Source organism: Alternaria arborescens (assembly GCF_004154835.1).
Source record: "Alternaria arborescens strain FERA 675 chromosome Unknown contig_1, whole genome shotgun sequence".
Taxonomy (NCBI): Eukaryota; Fungi; Ascomycota; class Dothideomycetes; order Pleosporales; family Pleosporaceae; genus Alternaria; species Alternaria arborescens.
Genome location: NW_021167856.1, coordinates 1167670 through 1188718, shown reverse-complemented (window position 1 = coordinate 1188718; position 21049 = coordinate 1167670). Strand labels below are relative to the sequence as shown.

Sequence of the window (21049 nt, the reverse complement as noted above, 5' to 3'; positions counted from 1 at the left end):
TAGAGACTGTGCAGCCGCGTCGCATGATTGCACCTGTAATGACGACGTATAGAGTAGAAATAGCGTTGACGCAGATCACTTACCCTTTCCCTTACTTACCCGTGGCAGAGATCCAATCGCGCATTGATTACACAAACTCTGGTGGATTCTCGAATGAACACCAGCGTCGCAACTTAATATGAGAAGTGCATACATATTTTCAGATATACTGTTGAGTCTCTCAATATGCTTTATCTTTTTGCAACTATGGTAGCTTATGGTGAAATGGATGATGATTTAGCACTGAAGCTGAAAGATGCTGTCCCGTAGCATGCCCGTCCATCCATTCCTTGGAACTTTTGAACATTGAAAACAGAAACCTATGTAACGACTTGATCGACGCCGCTGATATGCTTATTCCGCTGAATAGAGATCGATAACAAAACAAGTAAAGCAATCACGCTAATAGACTTGTGAGCCTAAGCTGGGCCTTGCTGGAACAGGTGCGACATATCGGCCTCACCGTTGATACCGAAGAAGTTGAACCTAGGTCAAGAAGTTAGTCGATAGGTCGGAACATGATTAAGTTTATGACTTACCAATCGTCAACATTTAGACTCATCGGCACAATAGGATTAGGTCGACCTCCGGAACTCTGACTCCAAGCATCATCCTGTGCGCTATGTTGTTGCTGGTTTTGTGACATCATCTCCATCTGTTGCTGCCAGGACTGAGTGTTATTATGTTCGTAACCGCCAGAAATGCCCGTGTTCGATGGTGGATTTTGCATCTGTGGTTGACCCCCAGCAGTCTGTTGTGAGGGCATGGGCATGTTCTGCGGCTGGCTCAACGCCGGGTCGACGAGACTATGACTTTGCATGGGCGACATTTGTGGGAAGTTGACTTGTGTGTCGGCTGGGAATAGCTGGTCGGGTTGGAAGTTTTGCCATACTTCTTGACTGATATTAGGAGTATCACGGGTAACCAGGAAGAGGTCGGGTGGTGTTCCAGGGTACGAGTATGATGGGTTGAATGGCGTCGTCGGGCGTGTTCCCGACCGTGAAGGGCCCATGAATGCATCGTGATTCTGCCGGTTCATCTGCGGAGATCCAGTAGTCATCTGGGGCATCTGTTGTTGGGGTTGTAACTCGCGCGACGGCGTGACGGCCGGAGTCTGCGGTCTTGATCGCTCATAGGAAACTTGAGCAGCCGGGGGTCCACTAGGAACAGGGAAGCCCAGGTCCATATCATCGAACTTTCGTTTTGACGACTCTTGGGCAGGTTTTGGAGGAGGTGGTGGTGGAACCGAAGGAACTTTGTTCTTCTTGTGATTGCGACCGGCAGCCTTCTGTAGGCGCTCTTCAAGATGTTTGTTGCCAAGAATCGATTCAAAAAGTGTGTGCACCATCTTTGCAACGAGCCAGACCTTGGAGACCTCTTTAAGAGCGTCTAAGCAAATTTGAAGGCGTTGCTCCGTCGCCGAGACGACGGACTTGTTCGACGACTTCATCTGGTAGACGTGCATGATGAGGGCGGAGAACAAGCTGTACACGATGAATGCGGGAGTGTACCGTATCTCATCATGAGCACGGAGATTTTCAATGATGGATGTAATCATAGCAGCCGCTTGGTATGCGATATTCCGTGACGGGTATGCATTAGCCTCACCAAATCCGTCCAAATGACTGGCCTTTGGCGAGCCTGCCGGTGGCATATGTGCGCGATGTAGAAGACATAGGGTGGTGCTGCGAGGGTAAGTGTGAGTCAAAATTGGGTCGCGAGTAACTTACTAGTAATTCGAGTGTAATAGGGCAGCCCAGAAGTGGTGGCGGTTACGCTCCCACTGCACTTCTGGTGGGCAGTGTTGCAGCCAGTCCGCAAGCGCCATGTCACTGTGGGTAAGATCTATAGCATTCGCTCTGCGGTGTTTGGACGCCACTGAGTATTGTTGCGATAGGACCAGGCCCATGATCTCGCTAAGTTTGACGTAGTTGATGAAGAACTGGACATGGATGGGATCTGGAGGGTACTCTGCAGCATGGTCTGTCTCGTCATCGATGAAGTCGTCTTCAGACACCATTTCGACGTCAGAGTCCTCAGGGTCAATGGCAACCGGTCTGCCTAGTGCTACTGCCACTGAACGGTCTCGACTGTACAGTGTCCACCAGATACGCTTCCACAAACGCTTGTCGGAGCGTGTCAGCTGTGAACCTTCGACGCTACGGTGCATCCCTGAGCCTTGAGCTACAACAATAGCCACTCGGGTCCAGTAGAAGACGTTCTTGGTTACATCCTCGGGCCCCTCCCAGTACCAGCCCATCAAGATGAGTGCTTGCACAATGGTTACGCGATCATCCTCGAAGTTAGCATCGTACAAGGCCTTTGCGCGCTTGTAGAAGGTCATGGCTGCGGGGGTTGTTGAGCCACTGGAGTCCATCAACTGCGCATTGGTACACACTCGTGAGCCTGCCAGGAGAATGGCCTGTAACAAGAGGAGCGAGGGCGGGTTCTTCGGATCTCGGTACTGGCGCATGAAGCGGCTGCGATTGATGACTGGCACGACTGGGGCCACCCATCTGAAGAAGGCTTCAACGAGTTCGTCGCACAGCGCCCGTGGCGGGAGCAGGAAGGCACCTCGCTGGTGCAGTATCTCTATCTCCATGTTGTCCATCTCGTTGACCCGCGCCTTCGCACCCCGCACGTTTTCTGGAAGCGGATAATGGACAACATCGGTGGTGCCATAGCGGTCGTGTACGAGCAGTGAAAGGTTGGATGATTCTCCAAGGTATGCGACACGGCCGGCTTCTTTAATGGGGGCACGCGCAAACTTGGGCTTCATGAATTGCACATAGGTGCCATTGTGAGTAGCTTGCTGGGCAGCGTATTCGGGCGAGACGGTAGTCGAGGGTGTTCCATCTTGGGAGTTGTATACGGCCGACTTCTCGCGCGGCTCGACTGAAGTGCTGGCTGGTGAGCGGTCGTCGCTATCTCCTCGGTCACTGCCGTCGCGTCAGCACTATACCTTGACCAGTGAAGTCGTCTGGCCGTACCTATCGGCGTCTTTGGCCCTGGCTGTCTGCGTCTTCTTGCGCTTGGGCTGGGGGATGCGGCACTCGATGCCGAAGGCGGTGCAGTTGGTGCACGGGATTCCCAGTGAGGCGGCGTCGCATCGTACCTATTGCGCTGTTACGTGGTGTCCCGACGACGACGATGATGCGGTGCCGCGGCTGATTACTCACTTTCCTTGCGTGGCAGGCTGTTTTGCGTCGTGGTTAGCAAACGTTCGTCGAATCGTTCCGTTTCTTCAGGTTGACCGAGGTGCCGAGGCTCGTCGTGTTGACCATATATCCCACCGACGTCGACGGATCCTCTCTCGTACATGAAATCAGGGGAAATGCTGCGCAAACATGGGTCGCACTCACTTTCGCACGCTCTGCTAGCGCGTTGTCGCCTGAAGGATGGGTGCCCAGGGGGAACTGACTGCGACGACGCCGACGGCCTGGCTTGTATGAGCATGTGCAAGAGGTCCTGCGCGCAGCACTGTAACCTACGGAGTCCCAATGCTGGGTTGCGCAGCGAGCGGTGGAGGCGCTGCTGCTGTGGCCACTGAACTGGCCATGAAAGAGTGTTCGCCCGACATGCTGCTGTCGCTGAGCTCTCTGGCGCGGTCGTCGAGGGTTGAGGTTGTGATTCGTCCGCAACTGGTCGTGTTCTTGGGGCACACACAGTGTGAACTAGCGCGGGCGCCGGGTACGGGAGGCTACGGCAAGGCAGTGATTACCTTTGCGACACACGAAACAGTGCTTTTTCCTGCTTGACAAGTACAATTTCCCAGAGGCTCGATGTTACACAATTACATAAGCTGAGCTGCTTCCATGCCAGGTCACATTGGCGTCATTGATCTCTTCTTTGTTGCTAGGTAGAATCGTGATCCTTCAGCCTACTTACCCCAGGTCGCGTCGCCGTCAATATGGGTCGTCTCCTATTGGTGGCAGTCGCCAGTTTCAAATGCAGTAAAGCGAGACAACATATCATGCTCCATTGATCGCCCACGCCTGTCACGCGCATCCTTCTCCACGTCTTTGCTTGAAAGCCTCCAATTTGACATCCTTGTTCGCAGGACTGATGTATCTGAGCTTCACATCGCCGACCTGGTCACGAACAACTTCATCTTCAGAAGCGAATAAGAACTTCTGATGCTCAGTTGGATCCAACACAACATTATCTGCGCTTTGCACCGACATTTCAAACACCAGCTTGAGCCATGTCGTTGTTCGTCGGCCAGGCTTCTCATCCACGAAGATAAAATGCGTGACTTTCTTCAGTATCCGAATCGTGTCAAGACCAGCTTCTTCTTTCAGCTCTCGAGCAGCAGCATGTAGAATCGTCTGGTCGCTATCGTCAACTTTGCCCCCTGGTATCTCCTATATAGTATTAGTTCTAGGACAGTCATGACTTCCTCGTCGGCTCACCCAGAGATCAGGAAATGCTCTTTCCTCCGCTGCACGCTGTACTAGCAGTAGCTTCCCTTCCTCGTCGAACACAATTGAACCCGTGACCAAACAGTCATACTCGGGGTGTTGGCGAAGATAGGCTGCTTCAGACACTGCAAACTCTTGCAAAGAATCTGGAAAGTTGACCGTATCCATAGCAATAATAAGGTAGAAGTTGAGACGGAAGGATTGAAGTTGCAACTTGATTTCTCAGACTATGAAGGCAGCTATATACGCTGCAATTGTCGCTGCCTTGAGTGCGGCCTCACCAAAACATCAGCCTCTGATAGGACCAAGACACCGCTAGTTCGGATGCGCTCATGAGAGAAGGACAGAAAAACACATCGCGCTCCCCCCTAGGTGCGCTGCTACCATTTGAGCTGACGTATGGGATGGTGCACCACGTGAGCCAAGAGTTCGCGCGTCTAGATCGACGCTAGGTAGTGAATTCAATCCAGTGCGTCACAACATCGACGCGCCTCATCCCCATTGCTGTCGCACGGTCGCTGCCCACTTCATCCCAATCGCGACCACATTCGTTCGCCTTTACACAATTCTGAACCTCCCAAAATAATCACGCGGACGAATTGCGACAATGCCTCGTCCCCCACGCTCAAAAGTCGCGTCGCGCGTCGCGAAACCCACCAAGCCGAAAGACGCCCCCGCGCCCAAGCAGCCAGCGAAGCCCACCCCAGCGCAAACCAAGGTCAGCAAAGCTGCCAATAGCTTCAGCGAAGACAGCGATGGCCTTGTCACAAGAACCAGATCAACGCGTTCGCATAGGAAAATGCCACGGGAGAAGACACCGGAGGTCCATGACGAGCCAGAGCTCACCATGACCGGCGCGCTACCGGCTGAAGAGAACACATCTTTATCAGCTACCAAGACCCGAACTCCAGCATCAAATGCATCAAAGCAGATGCGCGCCACAAGAAGCAGTGCGAGGAAATCGATCGCGCATTCGTCACCACTGGCTGCAGTTGCTCAAGTACACGAAGAATCGCACATAGAAGAAGATAGCGGCTATGGCGATCTGACATTCTCATCTCTCGGTTCTGATTCCCCAGCCCACGGCACGCGCCCACCGTCAGCCATCAAGATCGGTGCAACACCCGCACACGAGAGATCGATACTGGCCTTGAGCAACTTCAGGCGAAGACCCCGGCAGCCAAGTTTGTTGCGCCAGGTACAACAGACTACCGATGTGGAGGACAACGATCAAGACGACCTAGATAACACCGACAACTTTGACTTTGACGATTTCCTTCCGCATGCCGAGTCCACACCCCTTAACGTACGGAAGCAGGCACCGGAGCAGGAGATTCGGAATGATAGCGGCACTCAGATCTCAAGCTCTGGTTCCCGTGGCACAAAGCGCAAGTTCTCGTCTGTAGTCCAAGTGCCACGCTCGTCACCACCAGCGAGTCCACAGTCTGGCGAAGATGTCGAGTCAGAGCGATCACCTTCCCCGAGCCTGCCAGAAGTAGTTGCATCACGCGAGGAGATGATCGAGCAAACACAAGAGGATGAGGAGCCACTAAGCGAGACACTTGCGCCCCCCATATCGAGTAGTCCGATACGGGAAGTCTCGAAGCCGCCTCAAACACCAGCGCAGACGCGACCGCGCCGAAGAGGACGACAAGCTAAGACGCCCGTCGTGGATGAAGACTCAGAAGGCGAGGAGACGGAGACACCTGCGAGAGCTAAGCAGAGGACTAAAAAGAAAGCAGAGCAAACTATATCTGTTGCGCAACTCAAAGCCCTATTACCACGTCGACGGAACCGCCTGCGGGACCGGGATGAATTCGACATTGAGTCTTCAGACGATGTCGAACCTGTGGACTCGGATCAAGATGAGCTACAAATGCCAGCACGTCGTGTTCGCCAAAAGCAAGGGACTACAAAGTTAGTATCGCCAAAGGCAGCGACAAAGAAAGCAGCTCGCCCGAAAAAGGGTGCACCCGCTAAAGTAGCGCAAAAGTCGGGCAGAACATACAGTCGCAGGATATCATCGGACAAGGAAAACGAGACTGCGGTCCAGAACGAAGCAGACAATACTGAAGTCTCGGCAATCGAGCACTCGGAGAAGTTGGCTGCTATCAGAAAGAAGTTTGAGGAAGTGGATGCTTTTGAGCTGGAATTTGAAGAGGTGGATGCGACGACGAGCTCAAGTCCTTTCCGATGACGGTCAGGCCAGCGGATGTGAAGACTCGTTCTGTTCTACAGCTTATTTTTTGCTTTTTGCTATCCCGATTGTGATTGTGATGACTGATGATATATCCACGTGTGTTATACAGAATCGTATGGCGCTTATTCGCGTACATGCGCGCTGTTCGTAGCTGGCAGATGTCGAGCAAAGATTCTTTAGTGGTGCGTAAACTGTACCGTCTGTAGTTCAGAGCATCGAATAGTACCTGTTCCCTCCAAGATCGCTAGGTGATCGGCCTGATTCAGGAAGTGAAAGCTAATCGTTATCTGTCCTTATCGTCACGAGGCGGTTTGAGCAGCCACGGGAGGGGCGGTGAAAGTCGATGAAAGTGCACTACTTACGTACACAATCCATATTAATCTATCGTGAGACTTCTTTATGGTGCCTAGGTGACTTGGCATCGCATGTTCTGACGGTTCGGCGGCACAGTGCACGGCCGTGCTTGACTGAAGGGGTAGCACTCGGGGTTACGTAGCTTCCTGCCCCAGCTATTGAACCCTCACGATATCCGAGCATCCACCTCTCCATTGCGCCTCCGCCCTTGCTCCTGACGTTCACGCAATGTTGCCGTAACCCCATGTCATGCGGCTTCCCGACCACTCCAATCATTTGGCTTATGCAGCACCACCTTTGCCCACTCCGCCTGGCGTCCGCATGCCATGAACCCCTCCAATGGCTCCTCGCTGTCGACGTCCAAGAGCAACTCGACACTGCGCCCACGAACCCGAAGATTGATCTCCGTAGAAGATGACATATATGCAACGGACGGGAATGAGAGCGGATCGAGCAGGGCCACGTCGAGGTTAGCCTCGCGGAACACATCTCCTACCCCAAATGCACGCACAGGCGGCGCTTCCTCCTCGCGTCTGAACGTCACTTCCACCCCGTCGTCGTCCTTCCAGAGATCTTCCGGCACCTCGACCCCAAAATCGCCCTCGCAAACACTCTCTGGACTCTGGGGGAACTCTTTGGCGGCAATCCAGGGTATTGCCGCTACCGTCCTGGCTAGCGACGGCACCCCAGGCGACTCCGGAAACACTCGCAGGCGCACGAAACCGGGCCATGGGCGACGTACGTCTACGAGCGCACCACCACCGAAACAATGGGGCCCGGCAGGCGCAGGCTCGCATGTTGGGGCTGGAACACACGAAGAAAGAGAGGCCATGGTCAGAGCAATGAAGCGGAAAGACCTGTTGACCGCAGGCGAGCATCTGGTTCCCGACTCTGTTGGCCGTATAAAGCGCAGGAATTCGGATGAACGACTCAGCGCGTCCGCACCTCCCAGTGAGAACGACGACCGAGATGCACTCGTATATATCCACCACGTTCGGCCGCAGGACACGCTGGCTGGACTCAGCATCAAATTCAACTGCGAGCAAGCTGTATTACGCAAAGCCAATCGTATGTGGCCGAACGACAGCATACAGTTTAAGAAGCAGGTGGTGCTACCAGTAGATGCTTGTGGCGTAAAGGGAAGGCCAGTTCAGGGCCCGGATGCTCTTCCTGCTGAAGATCTACTATTGGGAGAGTATGGCGATGGTTCGAGTAGCAAGGCCCCAGTTCCAGATACTCAAGGTCTGCCTGATGGCTGGACCACGTCGAAAAAGAAAGACCAAGAGACCAATTCGGTCCCCTCTGATGCAGAGACCCCATGGAAACATGATTCATGGGTGCTCCTCCCTAATGATAAACAGCCCACACAGATCGGCCGCATGCCACGCAGAGCACTTGGCTTCTTCCCACCCGCTCGGCGGAAGTCCCTCGCGTACTCCGACGCATCAACACCTCGGGCGTCCGTCGACCTTCCGCGCTCCTCCACGTCCACGAATCCACATACCAGCTCTCCCTCGCAGTCTGTTCGACCACGTGCGTCGAGCAACCTGTCATCTGCCTCGGCCCACAGCCGCCAAAGGAGCACATCAGGCAAAGCATGGGGTCTGCACGGCCCAGGAGGTGTCGGTACAATGGGTAGAAACGTGCGGAGCCCTGGGCCTGCGCAGGACGGTCTGAACAAAAAGTTTGGTCAGTACCTGCCCAACATGGCGCCCCCACCGGGTCAGGAATACTTCACACCGTGGGCACCAGGCCTGCTGGACGCAGGTACCGGGACGTCGAGTCAGTATGGCGGATCTGGTGCTGTCACACCGCTCAGCGGTAGCGGCTTGGACTTTCAAGAGCTTGGAGGTGCTATAGAAGGATGGGTGAGAAAAGTTGGTACACAAGCGCAGAAGCTTTTGAATGAGCCAGGTACACCCGGGCAGGGGAAGCGCAGTGCCGTGCCTGTCGTAGGAGCTGTCGGCGGTGATCTGGGCGATCTCATAGAGCTCCAAGATGATGCTTTTGAGACAGGAGATGATGAAAGGGACAGGGGCAGATCGAGGGCGGAAGAGACGCTTGCATCGACGAACGAGCGCTCGGTATCAAGACCAGCACAGCAATATCAGTCAGCACGACCAGATATCAACCTCGTCCTGAGAGACAGGACACGAAAGGGCGACAGTAGCAAGAAGGATTAGACAGTATTATTGAATTAGGTGTCAACGGTATTAATAGCTATATGCATGCATAGTATGATAGCTTGCTTTGTGGCATCGAAGCATTTGGGCATTTTTGGGCATCTGCAATATATCCTTCACATGTACGGAGTTCTCATCTAGACGCCTTGATGATTTTATTTCTGTGCCTAACCTTGCCCCTCGAAAGCTTGGTTGCGAAGACACTCCGGAGGAACTACAAGTTTCTTGTCGGATCGCCGAAGGCCGTGCGCCTCCACATCAATGATGGGCTAAACGAAAGACGCAGGTGGTGACCCTTGGCACCGCCGTCCCCTAGATACTGTGCGGGTCATTTCTTCTATCTATCTAAATTGTGGGTGCGAGATCCCTAAATGTCCGCCAGAAGTGCATTAGGCAGGTCATCTGCTTTGCTGCGGCATAGATCGGCATATGAGTCTACTCCACTCCGACGATACCTTACCACACGATCACCTGCAACATTCCTTGCACTGAACGCTCGTCTTGCACTACAACAAGCTCTGAGTGGGAGACGAACCATCTGCCAAGCTACGAAGTCGAACCAGACTCCTACGCCATCAGCTACGAGAGCAGCAACGTTCGCCACGATGCATCGCTCCCCCGCCGCTATGGTTACAAAGCCAATGGCGGATCCTAATATTGAGATCCGCACGCCAAGGGACCCAAACACCTTGTCCAACTATCACAACTTTGTGACCAGGCATACGAGTGTCGATTTTGATATCGATTTCCAGAAGAAGCGGTTGTTTGGAAGTGTAGTGTTGACGTTGGAGAGTCTGACGGATGAGGAGGTGAAAGATGTTGTATTGGATAGCAGGTATGTATTTGAGATACAAAAGGTGGCAGAATTGATTGAACAGCTCACTAACTGTGGCATAGCTTCCTTGACATCTCCGTCGTAGAAGTCGAGGGTAAAAGTGTCAAGTTCAACGTTGGCGATCGTGTGGAGCCCTATGGCAGTCCTCTTACCATTACGCTTCCATCCAAGGTTCCCAAAGGCAAGACCGTCGATGTTGAGATCAAGGTCGCTACTACCGATAAGTGCACAGCACTTCAGTGGATGACGCCAGCTCAAACCTCGAACAAAAAGCACCCGTACATGTTTTCGCAATGCCAGGCCATCCATGCACGATCTGTCTTCCCTTGCCAGGATACTCCGGATGTCAAGTCAACTTTCAGCTTTGCCCTACGCTCGCCGCTACCGGTGCTTGCCTCGGGTCTGCCTACTGGAGCCAGTGACTATCTACCTGCGAAGAAGGACGGTGAGAGCGGTACCATGAAATACACGTTTGAACAAAAGGTCCCAATGACAGTGTACCTTTTCGCTGTTGCGAGTGGAGATCTAGCGTGCGCAAGCATTGGCCCCCGCAGTACGGTATGGTCCGGACCCGAAGAGCTCCTTGCGTGCAAAGATGAACTTGACGGCGAGATCGAACCTTTCATGAAGGCACTCGAATCGATTGTCTCACCTGCCTACCAATGGGGACAATACAATGTACTCATTCTGCCACCATCATTCCCGTACGGCGGCATGGAGAACCCAGTCTGGACCTACGCTACTCCTTCCATCATCTCTGGTGACAAGCAAAACGTCGACGTCATCGCACACGAGCTGTCTCATTCGTGGTCTGGTAATCTTGTCAGCGCAGCGAGCTGGGAGCACTTCTGGCTGAACGAAGGCTGGACCACCTACCTTGAACGTAGAATCGCTGCTGCCATTCACGGAGAGGCGCATCGCCATTTCTCTGCTATCATCGGCTGGAAAGCTTTGGAGCAAAGCATCGAGAACTATGGCGCAGACCACCCCTACACTAAGCTCGTTCTCGATCTCAAGGGCCAAGACCCAGATGACGCATTCTCCTCCATCCCTTACGAGAAAGGTTTCCATGCCCTTTACCAGTTTGAACTGCTTCTCGGAAAGGACAAGTGGGATTCCTTCATCCCACACTACTTCGACACCTTCAAGTTCAAGTCAGTCGATTCATATGACTTCAAGAGCTGTCTGATAGAGTTCTTCGAGAAGGATGCTGAGAGCAAGAAGAAGCTTGATGACTTTGACTGGGACAAACTCTTCTACGCGCCCGGCTATCCTGTGAAGCCAGACTTTGACCAGACTATGGTGAAGAGTTGCTATGAGCTTGCAGACAAGTGGCAAGCCCTGGTTTCTTCCGAATCTGGAGACTTCAAGCCCCAATCCTCAGATATCGGAGGCTGGGTATCTAACCAGTCGGTTGTCTTCCTCGAAAAACTCCAAAACTTCGCTTCCAAGTTCTCAGCCGACCAAGTACACTTGCTAGGCGCAACGTATGGCTACAACGACACCCAGAACATTGAAGTTCTATCACGCTACCTGAGTATCGGACTCATGGCCAAGGCCCAAGAGACGTACGAGCCAGCAGCGACTTTGCTAGGCAAGATTGGTCGTATGAAGTTTGTGCGACCCATGTTCAGGTTGTTAAACGAGGCGGATCGCGATCTGGCTGTCAGCACATTTGAGAAGAACAAGGAGTTCTACCACCCAATCTGTAGGCAGATGGTTGAGAAGGATTTGTTCGAAGAGAAGAAATAGTGTTGGACAGGGGAAAAACAGAAATTCGAAAAACGACACATGGATTTCAAGATATTTAGATAGCTTTGACCATCCGAGAGCATCAATCAAGTGCCAGCTAAAGCGTGTAGATTCTGAAATGTAATGTGACGTAATCCGTTGGCACATCTTGGCATGCCAACAAGTTATTGAACATGCTAGAATGCCAAAACCACGACCATCACTTTCAACACTCGGAACAACCACCGAGATAAAAAACTTCGGCCTCACAACCCCGAGACCGGTATACCTCGTCCCGTCGCCATCTCGCATCGAGGCCACAAGTCTCACACTTCTACCCATCGGCATACCGCATTGGGCACTCCCGATCCCCGCATCCCGCATCTCCAGCATTCCACTCCCTACACGGGTCGTCTGTTTAACCCCTCATTCATCCGAAATCGCCGCCCAGACGCCTTGCCCTTGCATATTACCTTTTTGCCAAATCGTATAAAAGACTCTCGTCTACCCAGCCCGCCCAAAATGGCCCCTCCCAAGCGCGCCTTGTTCTCTCTGAACCTCGACACTGACGCAGACCACGTATACCAAAAAGTCGAAGACCACAACAAGGACGGTGTAGACAGAGTTAAAGTCTTGGAAAGCAAAGGACCCATTCACGGACACACGGATTTGAGTTACGTGACGAGGCCGTTTGAGAAGACTGTTAATCGAGCTGTTAACGAGGTTATTGACGGAAGAAAAGTCAAGTCCGCGGAAGGAGAAATATCGTATTCGACAACTAGAACTGAAAGACGAAGTGGTGGTACTTCTAGACGAAATCAGGACACAGACGACGAAGACAGGGAGAAGAGTCGGTTGAACGTCGTTAGTAAGACGAAGAGAAGGAATATCGAGAGAAAGTACGACACTTCAGAACTTTGAGATCTCTCCAAAAAGCAACATGTCAGCGGACCAGCAACCTCTCCGCATAGCCATTGGCTGCGACGATGCGGGCGTCTCGTACAAAAAGGCCATCATCAAAGACCTAGAAGCCGATTCCCGCATTGCCTCTGTAACCGACGTCGGCGTCCCTGAAAACAGCGACAAGACAGCGTACCCACATATCGCCGTCGATGCCGCCAAACTCGTCGCAGAGGGCAAAGCAGACCGTGCAGTCCTCATCTGCGGCACCGGTCTTGGTGTGGCCATCTCGGCGAACAAAGTGCCTGGTATCAGGGCTGTGACAGCACACGATAGCTTCTCAGTAGAACGTGCGATTCTGTCAAACGACGCGCAAGTGCTATGCATGGGTGAGCGAGTTGTTGGAATTGAACTCGCGAGGAGGTTAGTCAAGGAGTGGGTGGGATATCGATTCGACAAGAGCAGTGCTAGTGCGAAGAAGGTGGAGGCTATCATGGAGTACGAAAGGGAGAATTACAAGGGTTTGGTTGAAGATCAAGGGAAGAGCAAAGGGTGCTGAGTGTGGAGAATGTAATGTTGTAGGTTTTCGATAGTGGGGATACTGGGGTGGAAGTGCCGTAGCCGTTGCTGAGTAGTTCAAACAGAATATCACGGCTAGGCCTCTCACCTTGATGTGTGTGTTCACTTCTTCACATCTAATGATCCGGTGTGCCAAACTCCCAAATATCCTTTTGATACCCCTCCGTCAAATCCTTGTCCTGCCCATATTTCTCCTGCCACATCGTGAATCCGCCCTGTAGGACGTAAACCTTTTGTTTCTTGATCTGCGTACCACTAGGTCCCTTCTGCTCTCCCTCTCCCTCCTTCTCCACAGCCTCACTCTGCTCCTTGACTTCGCCCTTTGACTCTATCGCCGAACCAGGATCCAGTCTTTCCTTCTCCCTCAAGTATCGTAGTGCGGCACTAGGTCCCCGTTGCTGCGATAACGCGCAGTGGAATATGACGACTTCCTTGTCTTGTAGTGTGCGGATGAGCTCAGGAGTTTTGTAGTCGAGTTGCGAGGAAGGAACCCAGGTTGAGCCTTTGATGTGGCCACCAACGTGATCGCTGTCTCGTACCTAGATTGCGAAAAGTTGTTAGTATTGTGGTTCCTGAGGCAGGTTTGTTGGAGGAAGGGCTTTCTTACGTCAACTACTGCGGTGTTGGGAGGTAACGCAGAACCTGATGATTTGAAGTCGCTAGCGAGGGATTCACGGGTTATGAACTCCAAGTCTGAGAGAGATATGGTCGACATTGTGCGAGTGGTGGGATGAGGTAGTGGACGGATGAAGAAAGGATATGGGTGCGCAGTAGCAGAGATTTGGTGGGCAGGTTTTGCTGCGCGTAAAATCCTGAGAGAATACAGATTGAAGTTTGTAGGATCGTGGGCGAGTGTCTTTGATGTATCAAGAAGGTGCGGTACGTGTACCCGAGTCACAATGCGTAGAATGAGTGAAAGTAGTTTGGAGGGGTAGTGGGGTACGCGTGGGGAGCTACGTCGCGTAGACACGTGTGTTCTCCACCCAATGGGCAACTGCAAGTGACATGCCATAGTATATGCTCTAGACTCCAATATGGCTTTACGCAGCACGTCAAAGGCTTGGAAATGTCGTGATGTCGCCTAGGCATAAGCAGGGAAAACGTTTCGGGTGTCAGAATCGAAGGCATGCTGATAACAACAAGTCGTATTGATACATGGTGCAGAATGAATAAATGTTATCGCCCAAAACCATGCAACCAAGGCTATGATACACACCGAAGCGAACGCCAAAACCCCAAGGGTCATCCTATGATCTTGTCTCGAAGCTTAATCATGTTTCGCGCCTCCAAAGTTGCCATTACCCATGCTGCCTAGTAGCCCGTCCTTCTCTCCCAGTTGAAAGTACGCGCCGGTACTGCCAAACTGTCTCCTTCGTCTGCTGTTGCCGAACAATGTAGCCGCAGTAAAGAAACCCACAAACATGCCGAGGGAGATGAAAGGGTGGTTGTTGACAAAGTGGCGAATCGACAGCCACATACCAGCAATGCGACCAGTGGTAGACTTGGCCGCGATCTTGGGAGGGTTTGAAGTGACCATTTTGATGGTCTCAAGGATTGCGGCGCGAGAGAGACGAACAGGTTCACCAGAGATGGTGCTATCCCAGTAACGGCGGTTCTGCGTATGTTAGCAGGTTTCATATAGGGCCGGTTTTGGTGACTTACATCTTCATCGTTGATGATAACGCTCTCGCCATCTTTGACGTCGACACCGTATGTAGTCCGGATCCAGCGTTCCCAGAAGATACCGTCGACCCACGCGAAACCAACCTGAGTGCGCGGGATGTCATCCATGTTGATGCGGATAGATTTGGCATCCCTAAGTGCTCGCTGATTGTCCTTGTCTTCAGCCTCTTCAATGCGGAGTTGCTTAGCATCGCGGAGCTCCTGTCGCTCTAGCTGGAAGGCGGTCTCCTGCTTATCGATCCATTCGATTGCTGCGCTCTTCAACTCACGCTTAGAGAGGATAAATTCGTCGGAACGGTCGCGGTTCAGTATACCTAGAACGACAAATTTGCCTTCCATAATCTCGCGAGCATTGGAAGACGTCATCTCGGGAACGATAGGCAGCCAGACAGACTTCATCCAGCTAAGGACCTTCTTGACATCGCGCATCTCGAAAGGTGTCCTAGGTGGGTAGTACGTAGGCTTTCCGTCTCTTGACACCATCAGTCTCGGCCATGTTGAAATCTTGAAGCGGTCAAACAGCTCCTTGTCATTTGTCTTGACCAATTTTGCGCGACCGACAAGGCTGAGAGGAAGTCGCTCTAGCGCTTGGAAATCCTCGGATGTGGTCGCGTGATCGTAGAAATAGGTGAAGATGACCTCTTCAGTCTCTTCCATCTTTTTGAACTCCTCGGCATTTACGTCACGTACTCCAGCACCAACAGCTGAAGCTTTCTCTGCATAATCCAACAGATCGCCAAGCCCACGGAGACCCGAGTACTCGATGCGCTCGCCGCCTTGGAAGAAGAGCATGGTTGGGTAGCCTCGAACGCCAGCTGCCTTGCATAACTTCTTCTCTACATCGCAGTTGACCTCTCCAACGTTGAGCTTTCCCTTCATCTGGCGCGCGAGGTTTGCCCATGTCGGCGCAAGAGCCTGGCAGTGATGGCACCATGGCGCGTAGAATTTGATGAACCAGGGATCGCGTGTGTCTGTAACAAGTTTCTCAAACGTCTCGGCGGTGAGGGGCTCGACGGTGCCAGATGGGTTCGCGTTCGAGGTGGGTTCGGTCTTTGCGGGAGCGGCCTTGGTCGTCTTGGTGAGAGAGGGTGTGGCGGATGGGGTCAGGTTGGTGGCCGGGCTCGCAGCTTTCTTATCTTCTTTCTTGTCTTGAGCCGCCTCTTTCTTCTCTTCCTTGACAGCTTCCTCTGTGTCTGGGCCGGTCTCTACGGATGTTGCACCAGCCTTTGGCAGTTTGGGGCCACCCTCTTTGCGTGTACCGGGTCGCAGAGTCTCCAGGAGCCTCTCAACCCAGGAGCTCATGCCCTTCATGTCTTTGGAGCCCGTCTCTCTCTCCGACTCCTTTCCGTCTTGGAAGTAGACCATGGTAGGGTAGCTCTGAATGTTGTGCTTTTTGCAGACATCAGCGTAGGCGACACAGTCAACCTTGGCAAATTTGAAGTCATAGTAGCGCGTGAAGGAGTTTAGGGAGTCGCCTTCGGGCTCGTCTTTGGAGAGGAAGGGTTTCGAGGTGTAGTAGAACTCGTAGGTGGTTTGGTAGGTTGGCTTGAAGTGCATGCAGTGGCTGCAGTAGGGGGAGAAGAACTCGACTATCCTATGGGGTCGTTAGCATTATTTCCAGGATGAAGATGTCTCCCTGCGTACCAGTTGCCTTTGCTGATCTCGGTGTCTATCGTTTTGGGCCCAAGTTCTATCATGGGAGGCACTGTCTCGCCATTAAATATCGTGTCTGGCGTCTTGTCGTCCCAGTCATCCTTCTTAGCCGTCGCCTGGGCAGTCGGGGTCTCTGCCGCAAATGTGGAAGCAAACATCGCCAGCGACAGGAGGGTATATATCATGGAGCGCATAGTTGCGGCGGCGGAGGGGGCGGGCTGCTCGTGCGAGGCAGCGGTCCTCTAGAGAGGAATAAGATTGGTATTATGTATCAGGCTTGGAAGTGAATGCGACTAGGGCTTGTAGAAATTACACGCAACCTGGCTATCACAAGGCGTGGCGGGGGGTTGTCGCACGCAAGTGAGGGCATTCGTGTCCCTGAACATTACTAGCCAGGGATCGCCGCTCCGGCTGCATATCGCTTGGCGGGCGCATCTTCGTCCTGACGGCATCACCACCGTCAAGCACCAATTGCGCCCCAACCCCACACTCGACACTCCCGCCAACATGAGGGCAGCTGCACGTCTCCTCGCCAGCGTCAAGCCTGGCCAGTTCCTTGAGGCCGGCACTCCCACGGGTCTCACAGGGCTCCTCACCCACCCGTCGCCGCGCTCCGCACTGCTCTACCACTACCACTCGACTCTCGACAAGCTCAAGAAGATTCCCGAATCATCCGTATACCGCCAATCAACCGAAGCCCTGACGAAGCACCGTCTTGCCATCATCGAGCAGTCCAAGCCGGCGGGATGGGACGAGTGGCAGCAAAAGATCGCCATGCAAGTTAGCGATGACCCAACCAGATACCAGGTCCTCGACACATCAGCCGGACAAACCATCGTAATCCCAAACCAGGCTGAGGTTGACGAGCGGTCGAAAGCAGCCGAGTGGGACGGAGAGAAGATCGAGACCTTCCCCGAGGGTATTCGTTCGTCAAAAGAGCGACTGCCCCATGCGAGGAAGATGAAGGGCGACGTCAACTACACGCCTGAGCGGGTAATGAACGACATCAAGTTTGATCCCGAGCCGCAGTACACTGCCGAAGCGTATGTCTTCACCAAGCCGCAACTGGTGGCGACTCCATTACTGACTTGTATAGTATCTCCGACCTTGAGAGCAGACTTGGCGCGGGCCTGATTGAAGAAGTCATTCAGGTTGCTGAGGGCGAGCACAAGCTCGTCGACGTCATGACCGAGGCCAAGGTGTAAGTAACATCTATCATTAGTGTTGGACTACAACTAACATGCCGCAGTTGGGAGCCACTCGAGGAGCCTGCGCCAGAAGGCCAATGGTCTTACTTTGAGCGCATGACACACACAAAGACACAGAAGCCATAGACTCGTGTCGCTCACCAAAGCATGTAGATAGTAGAAGAACAAACATTGTATTTGTGCATGTGAGGCTCCATCACCATTCGGCTACCGTACAAGATATATGTGCTTTCCATCTGTGACGTCCCTATGAATTTAAGCTCCCCCTCCCTCTCCTCCCTGTTGCTCCTTCAAAGCTTCTGTCCTTAATTGGTTCCGCTTGACTAGGATCCTCAACGTGTTCTGCTTCTCAATATCCGCCATTTCATTCCAGTTTGAAATTCGCGACAGGGTGCCATCTTTGTTGACTACCAGAGGGCCCATGTGGTCTAGCTTTACCGCTTGACCACCAACATTGACTTGCGTGACACCATCTTCTGCTGTAGGTGCTGGAAGGGGTAGTGGAGTCTTGTTCGATTCCGATGCTTCTTGGCCCTGGGAGTTCTGTGGGGTTGCCTGGTTGACGAAATTGGTGGAGTCTGACATGGCGCGAGTTGGTAAGTGGATGTTGTGGGGGACACGAGTGTTGAGTATTCGTGGAGTCTGTAAAGTCGTAGTGGAGCGGGTGTGCAAGGCTTGTGATACTGCCCGTATTGATTTCATGGATTTTTTCGATGGGTTCAAGAAAGTTGGCACTTGGTTTATGTGTATTCTTCATGTCTATTACGATGTTCGAAGAAACTTCCATTTTTGCTTCTAGAAAGCTCTACCACAAACCTACAAAAATTCATATCTCACGCATCACCAAACGCTGACAGGTAAAAGTATACTAGAAAGAACAGCACCAGACAGGAGTATCTCTGATCACTTAGAACATGGTTGCGCGTATCGCACGCCTGTAGTTGTGCTTTTTGGAAGATTTTTAGCATGCCCGAGAGGACCACAAAATGCGAGATCGTTGCAACACTACGATCACCACATGCAGTAGCATACTGTTGCTCCCGCTGCAGGGAAGCAGAAAACAAAACCCATCCCGCTCCGCTCAGTGTATTGGTAGTGTAGTTGACGTTGAATCACCACAGCAAGAGTATAGGATGCTGCAAGGCCGCCGTCAAGCTGCGCAGGAACTCTGACGTCAAGGTCGATATATTCAATAGATGGCAATCACTACCTCCTCTTATCACATGACGATGAGAATTGTAGACTATTACCACATAGTACTAGTTGTCTTGCTGCCCGAAAATTGAGTGCTTACAGCCCTGTCGGAGGAAGCGCAACCCAGTATACTTAGACCCAGGTATGCGTCTCCGCAATTATTTCCAACTTTCCGATATAAGATAAATGTTCGAGGCGAAGTACACCGTTGCAACTTATACCGCGTTCCTTCTCGATTGGTACTCTTTTACGTGCCATGATGCGGTGTTACGGTACTCCCAAACAAGACAGCCATGACCTTGAGCATACAATGGCTCGTCGTACCTAATTTGTCAAACAATTTCTCTGGCACGCCCCAAAGCTCAACACCACCCGTTGAGTGGCTCTCTCAAGCTGAATTACACGAATCGCCCCGTAGGCAGTTATGACGAGACAAAGAGACGGGATCAATGTCAGAGCGCGTACCGCATTGTACCGCCGTTCGTGCGAGGTCGCACTAACGAGCAAAAGCATATCTACAACGGCGGTATCGCTGTGGAGATTACCAGACACACCACGATGATCTCACTATCGTGTATCAGCGAGAAGCATCGCCTTGGTGCGTACCAGACGTCGCCTTGCTCCTTCAGGACTGTCTTCGTAACGAGTCGGAGGCACCTCGTAGCCAAGCCCTTCTTTGCATCGGAACCGCACATCCGCTTGCACCAGTCGGCGGACAGTACCATATTCGTCCGGTCAAAGACCCCCGTCCATGACTTGGCCAACACGCTATCTCGACGTCGGAAGCCTGTCCCAACGCCTCACCGGTCTTTCTCTCGGCGGCGTGACCTCACAAGACAGGAGGTTGAAACTCATCATGTGCATGATGATCAAGCCACGACGCGCCTGGCGGGTCAGAGCCTGCTGCACGACATAGACATCCCGCCTGTATGTCGCTGGTCTTGCCATCTTGGGAATCACTGCAGCGCGTCAAGCGGACAGCCCACTTTGATGCCCACCTTCGGGTATCATCCACACCCAGATTCGGGAGCGCAACCGCAAGTGGGACTGGAGCTTATTCCAACTTCCACGATGCAGAGCGTATTCGCAGTGCGAGTATTTCATGAGCATTGCGCGTACGGAGAGGGTTTTTGCGGCCACCTAGCACGCCTAGCGGTATCGTCGGAACCCTGAGAGCGATTGCGCGCACGGTGTCGCGTCGGCGGCCTGGCGCAAGCTGCAAGAAATGCTGGCATGCCGGAAGTTCTGATACACAAGAGCGATGTGGGATAGTGTACAACACGTGGGGTTGGGTTCATCTGGATCTAACGGCACTCTGGTAAGCCAGGGCGCCCATCTGACTTCAACCACACGTATCGCGCAATCAGTCATTGTGACAGCATGCCGCTTGCCGAGGAAAATTTCTCTGCAACCATCTCGCCGTGCAGTCGCTGGCAAGCCTCGGCAATTTCTTCCGCAAAAGGTCGCGTTGTACTTTGCCAAGCATGCAACGCAAAGATCGGATGCTCTCAAGCGAAGACCGCGGGAGGGCCTTTGTGCACACGAAGCTCTTGACAATATGTTACGCGTTAGAGAAGAGGCAGACGGGTGCAGGATATGCACGGCAGCACAAGAGCGGACTAGCCAGATGCCAGGACAATTATGAAGGAAGTGAGTTGGCAAGCATTGGATGCGTGTCACTTCTGGAGCGTGTAATCGAGTCAGCACCAGCATCCGGAATGCCGCTTTGAGTGTCAGTGGCCGTCAGCTACGAGGCCGAGCGGCATCGTGATAGAAGACGCTAGCGGCGTCACAAGTCGCGATACGTAAGCTGACTGGACGAGAGGTATTCAACAAGATTCGCCTTAGGGCGATCACGGCCAACGAGTCGCGCATTGCAGTTATCTGTAGAGCTGCAGCATGTGTTGTTTCGATTTGAATGCCCCGGCGCCTCGACCTTCCAGTGCATCCTTCTCGAAGAGCTGTTTCAAGACGTGAGGTTTCATTCGAGGGTTGCACAGCCGAAGGATCTGGCGAGCCGAAGATTTAGCGGACGCCGTTGCAATCTGCCGTCTAGGAATCCTGGTTGT

The 21049-nt window shown here is 52.8% G+C and overlaps 11 protein-coding genes across 11 annotated transcripts; 6 read left to right on the top strand and 5 right to left on the bottom strand.

The window, feature by feature from the left end:
- Positions 1 to 458: 458 nt before the first annotated feature.
- Positions 459 to 3619, bottom strand: AA0111_g443 (Cutinase transcription factor 1 alpha; the record flags this gene model as incomplete). Its single annotated transcript, XM_028650432.1, has 6 exons — positions 459 to 525; positions 579 to 1724; positions 1770 to 2978; positions 3030 to 3154; positions 3402 to 3459; positions 3531 to 3619. The coding sequence occupies 6 exons, from the start codon at positions 3617 to 3619 to the stop codon at positions 459 to 461; spliced, it is 2694 nt and encodes an 897-aa protein (XP_028512299.1).
- Positions 3620 to 4037: 418 nt separating this feature from the next.
- AA0111_g442 (hypothetical protein) lies at positions 4038 to 4628 on the bottom strand (the record flags this gene model as incomplete). The annotated part of the gene is made up of 2 exons (XM_028650421.1): positions 4038 to 4403; positions 4452 to 4628. 2 exons carry the CDS (start codon positions 4626 to 4628, stop codon positions 4038 to 4040), a joined length of 543 nt encoding a protein of 180 aa, XP_028512300.1.
- A 439-nt stretch (positions 4629 to 5067) lies between these two features.
- Positions 5068 to 6657, top strand: AA0111_g441 (hypothetical protein; the record flags this gene model as incomplete). Its single annotated transcript, XM_028650410.1, has 1 exon — positions 5068 to 6657. One exon carries the CDS (start codon positions 5068 to 5070, stop codon positions 6655 to 6657), a length of 1590 nt encoding a protein of 529 aa, XP_028512297.1.
- A 683-nt stretch (positions 6658 to 7340) lies between these two features.
- AA0111_g440 (hypothetical protein) lies at positions 7341 to 9197 on the top strand (the record flags this gene model as incomplete). The annotated part of the gene is made up of 1 exon (XM_028650399.1): positions 7341 to 9197. One exon carries the CDS (start codon positions 7341 to 7343, stop codon positions 9195 to 9197), a length of 1857 nt encoding a protein of 618 aa, XP_028511733.1.
- Positions 9198 to 9802: 605 nt separating this feature from the next.
- Positions 9803 to 11784, top strand: AA0111_g439 (Leukotriene A-4 hydrolase; the record flags this gene model as incomplete). Its single annotated transcript, XM_028650386.1, has 2 exons — positions 9803 to 10032; positions 10095 to 11784. The coding sequence occupies 2 exons, from the start codon at positions 9803 to 9805 to the stop codon at positions 11782 to 11784; spliced, it is 1920 nt and encodes a 639-aa protein (XP_028511799.1).
- Positions 11785 to 12285: 501 nt separating this feature from the next.
- Positions 12286 to 12684, top strand: AA0111_g438 (hypothetical protein; the record flags this gene model as incomplete). The annotated part of the gene is made up of 1 exon (XM_028650375.1): positions 12286 to 12684. The coding sequence occupies one exon, from the start codon at positions 12286 to 12288 to the stop codon at positions 12682 to 12684; it is 399 nt and encodes a 132-aa protein (XP_028511798.1).
- Positions 12685 to 12703: 19 nt separating this feature from the next.
- Positions 12704 to 13222, top strand: AA0111_g437 (hypothetical protein; the record flags this gene model as incomplete). The annotated part of the gene is made up of 1 exon (XM_028650364.1): positions 12704 to 13222. One exon carries the CDS (start codon positions 12704 to 12706, stop codon positions 13220 to 13222), a length of 519 nt encoding a protein of 172 aa, XP_028511811.1.
- A 136-nt stretch (positions 13223 to 13358) lies between these two features.
- AA0111_g436 (hypothetical protein) lies at positions 13359 to 13957 on the bottom strand (the record flags this gene model as incomplete). The annotated part of the gene is made up of 2 exons (XM_028650353.1): positions 13359 to 13781; positions 13850 to 13957. 2 exons carry the CDS (start codon positions 13955 to 13957, stop codon positions 13359 to 13361), a joined length of 531 nt encoding a protein of 176 aa, XP_028511810.1.
- Positions 13958 to 14509: 552 nt separating this feature from the next.
- AA0111_g435 (hypothetical protein) lies at positions 14510 to 16772 on the bottom strand (the record flags this gene model as incomplete). The annotated part of the gene is made up of 3 exons (XM_028650342.1): positions 14510 to 14857; positions 14905 to 16519; positions 16570 to 16772. 3 exons carry the CDS (start codon positions 16770 to 16772, stop codon positions 14510 to 14512), a joined length of 2166 nt encoding a protein of 721 aa, XP_028511899.1.
- Positions 16773 to 17085: 313 nt separating this feature from the next.
- Positions 17086 to 17912, top strand: AA0111_g434 (hypothetical protein; the record flags this gene model as incomplete). Its single annotated transcript, XM_028650331.1, has 3 exons — positions 17086 to 17621; positions 17675 to 17779; positions 17828 to 17912. 3 exons carry the CDS (start codon positions 17086 to 17088, stop codon positions 17910 to 17912), a joined length of 726 nt encoding a protein of 241 aa, XP_028511898.1.
- Positions 17913 to 18041: 129 nt separating this feature from the next.
- AA0111_g433 (hypothetical protein) lies at positions 18042 to 18371 on the bottom strand (the record flags this gene model as incomplete). The annotated part of the gene is made up of 1 exon (XM_028650320.1): positions 18042 to 18371. One exon carries the CDS (start codon positions 18369 to 18371, stop codon positions 18042 to 18044), a length of 330 nt encoding a protein of 109 aa, XP_028511824.1.
- Positions 18372 to 21049: the final 2678 nt, after the last annotated feature.